The 11,646-nt window shown below is 39.4% G+C and overlaps 1 protein-coding gene across 2 annotated transcripts; it reads left to right on the plus strand.

Annotated features, from left to right (window-relative positions):
- The first annotated feature begins 656 nt into the window (after positions 1-656).
- RAB5C (RAB5C, member RAS oncogene family) lies at positions 657-11,578 on the plus strand. 2 transcript variants are annotated; one of them, XM_087917683.1, is made up of 7 exons: positions 683-812; positions 2,472-2,563; positions 3,236-3,448; positions 6,748-6,899; positions 8,216-8,338; positions 9,668-9,761; positions 10,363-11,578. In XM_087917683.1, the coding sequence occupies exons 3-7, from the start codon at positions 3,298-3,300 to the stop codon at positions 10,476-10,478; spliced, it is 636 nt and encodes a 211-aa protein (XP_087773809.1). In that variant the 5' UTR covers positions 683-812; positions 2,472-2,563; positions 3,236-3,297; the 3' UTR covers positions 10,479-11,578. The 2 variants fall into 2 exon arrangements, with proteins under 2 accessions (XP_026566703.1, XP_087773809.1); XM_026710918.2 differs by lacking the exon at positions 2,472-2,563 and having other exon boundaries at positions 657-812.
- Positions 11,579-11,646: the final 68 nt, after the last annotated feature.

The raw sequence follows: 11,646 nt of genomic DNA on the forward strand, positions 1-11,646 counted from the left end.
GTTGGGACTAGAAGACCTCCAAGGTCCCTTCCAACTTTGTATCCTTATCCCTATCCTTTCTCAGAAGTGGCAAATGAAGTCTTCTAAGCATAGGATTTCCCTCCCTGGATAGAGTTGCTCATCACACGTACACACAGTGATGATAGTTAGATAAGGCAGAGATTGCAACTTAAATATAAACAAGTTTAAGATAATAACAAACATCAAAATATCTGAATCAGGGAATGGCAGATTTTTAAAATATACTTGGGAGGAAGTACAAAATGTTTACTGTTACTAATGTCTGCTTTAAACTCCATTCCACCTTCCCCACCATACGCAAGACAAGAAGATAAGGGCATAATATTGTTCCACATATGCCATTCTCTCCAACCAGGCACTCTTCAATGCTACCGCACTATATTTGGATATAGCATGACTCTCATCATCTCCAGACATTAAAGTGGAATGTAATAGGAGTTGTACAAGATCGTTTCTGGAGGTTTCCTGAACTTCCGTCACAGACATATATTTCTAATCGGCAATGACACCTCTGCTTAACGCCCATTACTCAACGCCGCACCCTTTCCCCCCTCTCTCAAATGAGGGAGTGAAAAAGGCAGGGCTTCGAATTCTTTCTCTTGATTTGCGAATGAGACAGCCTGTCAGGGAGAGGAAATAGAAATACGGAGCTTCTGAGGAAGCGGAAGAAGCTGAAAAGGAGGCGAGGGCGGAAGTGGCGGCGTTTTAGGTTTGGAATTGGAGAAAACGGGATTCTGGTAGACAGGCAGGCGGTGGACTGTTTTCCGCGGCGGTCCCGCAGGCGGGAGCGGGTAAGTGTACGGTTTTGTTCGGGGAAGACGAAAATCAATCTCTAAAACTTTCCTTCCAGTTTTAAATTATTGTGGGAGTCCTTTAATTTTCCCTCCGTCACACGTAAGAGTGGCTTTGGAAATGTGATTTCTTACCCTGGCAAGCCAAATTAAACTTCCATGTTCTGGGACAGTATATCTGTCACTACCTGTGGCTGGTAAACGAGTACTATATGCGAGAAATTCTTGGCTTTCTGGAGGCAATTAGATCACATGGTTGGAACTAGAGTAGCGTCTGCTTTGGTTACAAAAGGCTGCGCTGGGTTTGGGACTTGTTGACAAGGGTGCTTTGCTTTGAAGATTATTGCGAACTGGGACCGAGTCCTTGACCTGAGAACTAAACAACATAATCGCTGATATTTAAACAAAGCCATGGCGATAACAAGAGATGGTGCTTATCGTGGTGGGTGTGACATTCCTCAATGCTCCCTTCCTTTTTCCCTTTTAATATGACTTTTTAATATCTGATGTGAAATTTAGTCTATAGAAATTCTCAGTCATCCAGGTCATCGTTGTCCCAAAGATGTTTTTTTCCCCCTCAGGAGGCAACTGGACTTCGTTTTTCTTTTGAAGATGTTATACTTCTCATCCAAGAAGCTTCTTCAGCTCTGACAGAATAGTGGGGAATGGAAGGATTTATATTCCTTGCAGATAGCTGGCCATTTGCATCCTTTTACAGAGTCGTTGGACACTTGGAGGTTTATCTGTGCCCTTAGGGTCACAGAGTAGTGTTCCTGGTTCCTGTAGTCTGCAATTTTTCTCTAGAAATCTATTCCTACTCCCACAACATTCAAGGGTGTTAATCCCAAATTGTAGAGCTAAAAGCTCTAGAAATTCTCAGTCATCCAGGCATGGTTGTCCCAAAAGTGCTTCTCCCCCCCCCCTTCAGGAGGCAACTGGACCTTTTTGTTTTTTCCTTTTGAAGATGTTTTACTTCTCATCCTAGAAGCTTCTTCAGCTCTGACAATTCCCCACTATCTGTCAGAGCTGAAGAAGCTTCTTGGATGAGAAGCGAAACATCTTCAAAAGAAAAAATGAAGTCCAGTTGCCTCCTGTGGGGGTGGGGGGGAAGCACCTTTGGGACTTCTGAAATTTAGGTACAGCATTCATACATGCAATCATTTTGATATGTTTTATGCCATACATTGAATAAAGGTGTCAGATTTGTATAACATTATCTAGCTCTTATTCTGATCTTCTTGGGCTGTTTGTGTGTACTCCATCTTGAGGTTGGTATATGGTTTCCATCTATCTTTTATATATATTGGTGCCTTCTAGTGATTATTGATTCCTGGCAACTGCTAGTAATAGTTGCTATATAAAATATTCTAGTTATGCCAGATGCCTTGGGGCAGTGTGAAAAATCCTAGCATTGCCTCTGATAGTATCCAATTTTGAGTTCCTTCAAAATGGTTTCCTCAGTCTCAAAATGTAATTTGGCCATAATGATTGTGGAGGATTGTAATTCAATACCTATAGATAAGAGGTTCAGAAAAGCTCCTACAAGAAATGATCTTGGTATATGAGCAAAATAAAATGTTCATTTTATTAATCATATTTGTTACATTATGTCAAGTCTGCAACCTATCCTTCTTTAAACATATTAAACGGTTATTTCAGGAACCCTGTGTAATAAAGCTTACATATTTCCCTCATGGGATAAATGCATGTACTGGTTGCAGGTTGAAAATCTGGTGGTGGAACCTTTTCAGGTAACATTAAGTGTTTAGTTATTTTCATACATAATTAACTTTTAGAGTCATGTAATTGTATCTTAAATCTTAATGTTTCTTGCTGAAAACTTGACTTTTAACAGCTGAACTTCCGTAGTAATTAAGCCATTTTTCCTGATACTCAGATTTATTTGTGGCTTATTACACTGTTTCCATTTCAATTCTAAACTATTACCTTGAAAAAGATACTATAAACTGTAAAATGCTAAATTTTTAATCTAAAACTCAGTTCAATATAGTATAATATTAATCAAAGCTTGTAATACAACTTTTTTTCAAACTTTCAACTCTGCCTGGTTAATCAATATTAGCCGTTTTAGGCTGCTTCAGACAGCTGAAAGGGGTTAAGGAATTATGGTTACAACCCCAAACTGGTCTTTGGGTGATGTTCACGGTGTATTAAAATAAAAAAAAAACTATTTAACAGTCATTTAATTTTTGCACTTTTCTAACTTGCAAAATCCTTTTCATTTTCTGTTTGCAGCTGCAATTTTTTTCTGAAGTGAAGAACAACAGTATTCATTTTAATAACTGACTTGCTCGAGGATTTCTCAGCAGATGATTCAAACTGGCTGTTTGAATTTTAATACTTCAGCTGCTATAAAAAAGAAACCTGGTTCTTTCTCTGGCTGAAATATTTCTTTCTTTCAGTTGCAGCATTGTTTGCTGACAGTCTCACCTTTCTATTGGAACTTGTGCCATTGTTGTAGGCCATGGCAGGTCGACGTCCTAATGGGCCAACTCTAGGCAAGATCTCTCAGTTTAAATTGGTGCTCTTGGGAGAATCAGCTGTTGGGAAGTCAAGCCTTGTCTTGCGCTTTGTAAAAGGACAGTTTCACGAGTATCAGGAGAGTACAATCGGAGGTAAGTGTCACAATCATGGATAAAGCTGTTCAGAATCTCTTTGGAAATTAGTCTTGTATGGTAGTGAACAAGTGTTTGTCATTAAGGAGTTCTTTCCAGGAAATGCTGCGATTAGAATTATTTATTGCATTTATTCCTGGCGTAATCAAAGAGAATCTGGATGATTTACCACAGATAACTGTACAATGTAGTACAATAAAAACAAATATAAGTTAAATAACATCAGAAATCATGCCTAACATATTGCAGAAGTCCCTTTGAAATTTTTTTAGCTGTAGTTCCAATTCAAGTGGAAAGAATAAAAAAAAAGACATAAGTACATAGCCATGCAGAAACTTTGCTTTGTTAAAGTATCATATCTGGCTTGAGGCCAATAGCTACATCATTTCTGTTCCTTTTTAAAATGTTCCTGTGACAAATGCCAGACACATTGTATACCCTGGCACTTCTATACACAAGTTTAGCAGAGCAAGTTTTTCTGGCCAGATTTGAGTCAGTCATTTTTGACTAGGTAGAAGTGAAGAACCCGAAGAAAGTAATGGTTATTTAAGAACCTATTTTCAAGCGGCTATGAATCTGCATTCTATACATATTTAGATGATGGAATTGAACTAAGGCTTGTGTCTCAAACATTACATTTGTAAATCCCTCTTGTCTTCCATAAGGAAGATGTGATTAGTCTGGTTTCAGACATATCATGCTAAGTTAGTCTGCTTCGTGATTTGAATGAGAAAGATGAATTAAGAAAAAAATTCAGGCATAATAAAGCACTTAACAAGCGCCTCAGACAATATTTAAGTAAATCACTTCACATTGGTTTGGTAGTTCTGGACTGCCAAATAAAATAAATGTTGCAGTTTTTCAGACAAATACTTATATTATGGGTCTATTTGGCACTTAGGAAAAGAGTTAAAAGCTTTGGAAGCAGCCACCAGAATGCACCTTCCGTTGTCAAGTTGATATGTTTAATTTATCAGTATTATTTAGAAGGCACTTATATATGATGGGACTTCATGTGAACTCAAGACCTACTTTTGCATCATTGATGTATGCCAATTACAAATCAAAATTCATGTATGAACTGATACTCAATCCAGACCTCTGTCTGTAGGAAAAGTTCCCACACACCAAGCTGTCCCCCAAACTAACATTATAATCTTCACAGTGAAATCCAAAAATATTTCACAATTAAGCCACTTCTCTCTAATCATGGTTTCTTTCTGTGGCTTGTTGTAGGTTAATTTATTTTAACTTTACACTGTGAATTGAGTGTAGCTTTGGATAATTTTTCTCAATAAATAAGCAAATACCGTGTTTCCCCGAAAATATTATACCCTGAACATAAGCCCTAGCCTGATTTTTTTGAATGGGCCTAATATAAGTCCTACCCACAAAATAAGCCCTAGAGAAGAGGGTGGCCGTGGCAGCACAGGAGGCAGCCCACCTGCATGTACCCTCACAACGATCCCTGAGGCATGGCAGTGTCTTCCCTTCCCCACGGGGGCTCAGGGAGGCTCGGTTTCTTAATCGCGGCCCACAGATCAGCTGAGCCAGCAAGGGCTGGGAGCTGCCTCTCATTTTGTCTCTCCAGGCGCATGGAAAGACAAAAGTGATTCCAGTGCACTCTCACCATCCCTGACCCTGCCCACAGCACCAGGCAACCTCACAGCTGAAAGTCCCTCTTTTCCACAGCTCACCTTGTGACTCTGGAGCCGGCGGTGACCACAGTTTAGGCTCTGTCAGTCCTGGAGCTTGGGTTTTGCGTAGGCTGATGCTATGATGGGGCAGAAAGCTCTGCAGCACGTTGGGATCGTCTGCCCCCTCTGCCTCTTCCCAGCTGCAGCTGCTGCTGTTGGTCTCGCAAGGACTCTTCTCCTGGCCGTGCTACTGTCCGCCACCCTGCGGCTTCAGCGGGCAACAGCTCCATGGTGGCCCTGCAGTGGGATGAAGGGGGAGATCCTTCCTCCTCCATCCGCCTGCTCCTGCCTGGCATGGGACAATTTTGTGGGCGCAAAGGAGGAAGAGATAATCTCTCCACCATCTGTCTGTCCTGCTGTAGGGTGCCACAGAGGAACTGCCTGCTGAAGCAGTAGCTCACCTAACCCTCTTTCCGCCAGCATGTAGATATGCAGTTAGACCGAATGAGTTTGCTTCGTACTTGCAGATCACTGTCTGAAAGAGTTTTCCTCACCTTGCCTGCCCATTGTGCAGGTGCTTACGATCTTTCTCCCTCTCCTGCATCTCAAGCAAAATCAAACCGTGATGAATGAGGCGGCTAACAAGATCTGAGGAGTACCTGCAATTTTGCCCCCCTGCTCTACCCTACTCACACAAACCAGACACCTCCCCCACTCATCAGCTCCTCCAGCTCTGCATACACTCATGTGGCTTCAGCATAAATCATCCCGAAGGAAAGGAGGATCGGCAGGAAAATGGGAGTGGGGGAAGCCTTTCAGTGGAACAGACAGAGGAGGGGCCTCCTTCCTTCTTTGCACCCCAAAAGTTGCCCCGCAGCAGGCACTGAACAGCCCAGTACAGTTGCTGAAAGCAGCGTGGACAGGAGGGGGAAATCCCTGCAAGGCCAGCAGCAGGTGCAGCAGGCCCAGTAGCTGGGCAAAGGTGTAGAAGGGGTGTGTGATCCTGATGGACTGCACGGTTTTCTGCCTAATTCTAGTAGCTGTCTGAGCAAGACCCGAGCTCATGTCTCAGCAGCAGCATGCTGAGAGATTGTTACGTTGCGGCCGCAGGCAAGTAGATGTTGGCACAGAGAGGGGATGGCAGTAGCAGCACTCCTACCCCCATCTGCCCCCACACTCACCACTTCCTTAGGTGAAAAAATAAGACATCCACGAAAATAAGTCCTAGTCCTTATTTTTGAGCCCAAATGAAAATAAAACCAGATCTATTTTCAGGGAAACACGGTACCGTACGATGGTTTTTGAGTCATTTGTTTAGTTGGGTTTTCTTTATTTAGTTTTAGAATTTCTGTGGAGAGCCAGGTATATTCTAGGTCACATTTATGCAGAAATATTGAACATTCAAAAGGGTGAACAAATGTTAAAACCATTGTTCTCCATTAGCAGTTACATTTTCAGTGGGATAAAATGTCTTTTACATATGTCACTGGGATGAAAACTTCAAAATACAGCAGATGGGTAATTATTTGGTCAATGCAAATTTTAGTTGAGAATTGGATGCTTTACAGGGGGAAAAAGTTCTTGTTTCTATGTAAAATATAGCTACCCGAGTGGAGCCCAGCCTTAATTCCTGTTCTATTCTTTATTCCTTCTGTATTCCAGCTGCTTTCCTCACGCAGACCATTTGCTTAGATGATACAACAGTCAAGTTTGAAATCTGGGATACAGCTGGACAGGAGCGCTACCACAGCTTGGCCCCTATGTATTACCGAGGGGCACAAGCTGCTATAGTTGTTTATGACATCACTAATATGGTAAGGCTTTTATAAACTGGGTCCAAAATTATTCCACATGGGCAACAGTGTTTCTTTTTTTTTTTTTGTTTCCTTCCCCTTGAGAATATGATAACCCAGGCATTTATGAATGCATCCACTGAATCAATGGCATTCTGGGAGGGAACCACTGATGCAGAATAGTTTGAATTTCTTGCTATTTCACTTTAATATAGGGCCTAGTTTTCACAGTGTCACACTTCAGAGCAGTACAATTTCAGGTAGTTTATTCTACACAAAGTTTTTCTCTATAAAATATTTAAAGATACAATGAAAGAGAAGGCAGGCAAAAGTTTTCATCTGCAGCATGAAGTGACATAGCATTGACATTACTTTCTGGTCTCAATAAGAACTAAGCCTCAGTTAAAACTGCTTTAACCAGGTACTGAAAATAAAATAGCCACAGATGTCCTAATGTCCATAATTCTATTGAATGGTCATGTGTTGAATTACCAAATTAATTTACGTTACAAATGAAAATAGCCCCAATGTCACAAAAACAGCCATATCTGGAAAGATATGAGTGTTTTCACATGAGTTTGGCCATTTTTAATTTTAAAAGTTTTAAGCTTTTAGCTTTATAGAATTGGAGAATGTACATAGGTCAGTGTTGAGTTGTTAGATTTTTGGTATTCTTAGCTTCTTTGCCTGATGACATTTAATTTGCGGTCTTGGTAATACTGATGGTGCAGGAAGAGAAAGAAGCTCAGAAGTATAGTTGAACGCTATTTTTTCATAGGGTGCAGCTGTTTATTCAATACATTTCTACTTCCCATTAAAAAATATCTCCAAGAGGTTTATAAGCCTCAGAACATTTAAGCTTTCCTACATAGCTGAAGTTAAAATCTACCAATTTGATATTTTGTGTTAACTTTTTCATAAGCAAAATCCCAAGCACTGACATCATTTACATGTATTAAATCTTGAATTACTTCTGTGCATATACTCTGTCTCCTTCTCTCTTCTGATCAGACGGGAAAACAAGAATTGAGTTTATATTAATGCACATGAACCAAGAATCATGATTCACTACTGGAATAGTAAATCTGCAGCCCTTCAGATCCTGACCTGAAGGTGCTAGTATCTCTTGCCATTATACTTCAGCAACTTTTGCCTGCTTGATAGATGGAAATCCACTCTGTGAGGCCCAGTTTGAAGCTGTCCCCCAGTCCAATTGTGGAGGAGCCCCACCATTGAAAAATACATTGTATGATATGTCACCTATCTCGGAGCAGGAGGCATATGTATGTTAGAGTTCCAGGGGGTGACAATTATGGAGCTGTGCTTGCTCTTCATAGGATACCTTTGTGCGTGCCAAGAATTGGGTGAAGGAACTGCAAAGGCAAGCTAGTGCTAGCATCATCATTGCCCTGGCGGGGAACAAGGCTGACTTGGCCAGCAAACGAGCTGTTGATTTCCAAGTAGGTGAAGGTTTTTTTCTACTGGAAATATTAGCTTTTCCTTCTGCAGTGATTTTGGATGCTTTTTCTATGCAAACAATAAATATCTTAAGATAGTTTAAGAATCATAAAGTGGTTAAGTACTACTTTTGTCCAAACCCAATTGAATCCTTTTCAAATTTCACTCTTTGCATAAGGACTATTTGAGGTGCTTTATCAGGATAATTCATCATCAACATGTTTTGACTGTGGAATGATCTAATGGGTACCATAAGCTATGAATTAGGAAAGCTCTTAGTCACATTTCATTTTTGCTATGAATTTGCTACTCTGTCCTAAACTGGGCTTTTTGATAAAATTTGATACATTGTTTTTAATCATGATTCTTAAATGTGTTTTTACCAATCAACAAAGCATTTCAAAATACCAAAAAAGTTAACTATTAACTACCCCAAAAGATAAGTATTAATTATAATAAAAAGATAAGTATTAATCCACTAATGGTCTTTTTTAAACAATTTGTTATCTGTAATTTATGCATTTACAATCCAAGGGTAATACTAACCTGTTTATACTCTGGACTACTGCAGCTAACTTGTGCAAAGCTGCTAGATTTAGCAATATCTTGTTTACTTATTTCACGCCTTTTATTCCTTGGTTGGTACAAACTTGCATATAATCACAAATTTATTAGACTAAACATGAACAGCTTATACCTGGAATACCTTTTGTTGTCTCTGGAATCACTTTTTAACTGTAACTGGTCAATATTTTCCTCCCCCCATTTGGAAAGATGATGAGATTAAGATAGCAGCCCCCCTTCCAGGTTTTCATCTGAAGTCAGTTTAAACCTGATTTTCTTAATCCCAGCCAATGAAATAAGACACACTATTTGAAAAAAAAAAGCAAAGAACTATAGATCAAGCAAAGAACAACAAATCAAAGAACTATTTTCTCTGAAACCCTTCTGTAATAATAATGGGGATTTTGGCCCATCTTGGCTCAAATTTCAGGGTAATTGTAATCGACTGTTGAGAAATTAAATGGAATCCCTTGCTTAATGTTTACAGTAATTATCACAGTCAATCTAATTGCAGGAATTATTAAGCATATTATATTTTAATACCTTAACATGTCTGCTCAATATTTCTATATGTTGTCTGTCCTGTAGTCCCTCTTTGGAAATGTGGGTGGCTAGATCTTTTTGGTCAAAGCTTGTTAGAGGGACTGTATTGATCACATTCGCCATATTTTTTAATGACATTGATATGGTCTAGTTTTAGAAGAAGCCAGCCAAGCTTACAAAGGTTAAATGCATCTCTTTGAAAATTCTGACATTATTGCTTACAGGAAGCCCAGATCTATGCAGAGGACAACAGCTTGCTGTTTATGGAAACATCAGCGAAGACAGCAATGAATGTGAATGAGGCTTTTGTGGCAATAGGTTAGTCAAGGGAAGGAGAAAGGCAGCTTGAGGAGTGTATCTTCTCCAACCACTGCCATGGGCTACACCAAGCAAACTATTTCATGGATAGTAATCTAAGTTCTCAAACACTCTTCAGAATTTTAATAATCTAAATTTGTGGTAAGTTGCAGGCCTAAGCAAAGGAGGATCTTTATGGTGTTGGGTATGAGCATAGACTCTAAAATTGTAGCCTTGCACTCAGAAACTTGCAAGAGAGAAATAGAGACAAGACAGGAAATAGAGAAATTAATAGAAAGGTGGATGTAAAAATAATGGTTTGAATGACAGACTGAGTCAAGGTAAAAAGGAAACATGGGAAGCTTGTAAACTTTGGAATAAGAAGGTCCAAGGGCTGGGATAAAATGACTGGCTTAGCAATACATTTCCCTAAAGTGTATTTTAGGGAATGTCCATCTCCCGTTGAATTACAACAGGTACATTGGTCAGAATTAGCCAGGAAAAAAACTGGTGATCTGAATAAATCTCTTCCCCCACCAACCATTTCTTTGTACTTTTAACTTTTCCTGTGGAGTAAATTTAAGAGCCAGGGCTCTAAATATACCCTCCTCTCTCCCCTCAGCAAAGAAACTTCCCAGAAATGAACCACAGAGTGCAACAGGAACAGCAGGCAAGAATCTAAATGTCAGCCTCCAGGAGAGTACCCAATCCAGCAAGGGGCAATGTTGCAGCCACTAAGGATTCTTGTCTGGCAGCTCCAGTTGGAATGTGTCTGAATCAGTTGCACTTGCAGAAGACCAGCTGCCAGGATCTTTTTTTCTTTCTCCTCTATTGAGATTTTTACCTCATAGAATAGGAGAGAGGAGCACAGCAGAGGCCATTCCTCTTGTGAAGTCTTTTTTTAAAATACAGATGAACAACAGCACTCTTCTGGGTGGACAATGTGTGCTTTCAAAACTTTGGTCCTTCTTCCTTTCTGCCTTTTATCTTCTGAAGGGATTTATACTCTTGCACTTGCTCAGAGCTCCCTGGAAGAAGAGACATCCTTTCCCAAGACAAAATGTGTCTTTTATAACATCTGCTTGATAAATTCCAAGCTTTTTCAGCTGATAGGGTTCTACCTTACAGAAAAGTAGAAGTTATAGTTAGGGGAATTACATAAAATAGGAATGAGTTACAGAATTACTAGGCACATTATTCATTGAAATGACATACAAGCCTGTAAAAACTGTGTTACTGAAAACCGAGGGTAACCGTGAATTGATGCTGTAGTATTAATGATAGATTGAGAGAAACCCTTAGCCTCTAAGTTTTGTTTTGACCAAATTTGTAATTATGAATGTTTTTGAAGAACAATAGAAACCTGATTTTCCTCTTTTGTATTATAGTTTCCAGCCTCTAACAAATCAGTATCTTTTAATAACATATACCAATTAGTCCTTTATCCTTCTTAGGTTTCATTGGGCGTTTGGTATGCCAAATCTACATTAACCTATTATTTACTTATTGGATGTAATGCACTAATTCAGCCTGTTAAATATATAAAAAGATAATTTTTTACAAGCAACATTATGCTATTAGTAACCCTATTAGGATGTTGGGTATCAGCGATACAGGTTGGTAGAGTGTATTCAATCAAGATGGGGAGGGAAGCAATGATAGGTATTTTCATATACACAACATTACCAATATTGGTAATGCAAAAGGGGTTTTGTTTCTGAGCTAGTGTCCAAGGCAATTTTTGTCTTATGCATATTTGTATTTAAGACTGTACATCAGTCTCTTCAATACAAAGCTCCAGTTGTGTATGAGTTAAAAAATAAATTTTTATAAATCAAGCGTGAACATACTTGAATCATTGTTTTTCAACGTATCAGCTTACATAAATACTGGTAACTTTCTAAAT

Source organism: Pseudonaja textilis, chromosome Z (assembly GCF_049901715.1).
Source record: "Pseudonaja textilis isolate UNSWEBS1 chromosome Z, rPseTex1.2, whole genome shotgun sequence".
In the NCBI taxonomy this organism is placed as follows: Eukaryota; Metazoa; Chordata; class Lepidosauria; order Squamata; family Elapidae; genus Pseudonaja; species Pseudonaja textilis.

Bases quoted from the DNA above. Each gene is read 5' to 3' on its own strand.
- RAB5C (XM_026710918.2), top strand. From the start codon at position 3,298: ATGGCAGGTCGACGTCCTAATGGGCCAACTCTAGGCAAGATCTCTCAG. The intron at 3,449-6,747 runs GTAAGTGTCACA...TCTGTATTCCAG, and splicing joins TCAGGAGAGTACAATCGGAG to CTGCTTTCCTCACGCAGACC. The intron at 8,339-9,667 runs GTAGGTGAAGGT...TATTGCTTACAG, and splicing joins AACGAGCTGTTGATTTCCAA to GAAGCCCAGATCTATGCAGA.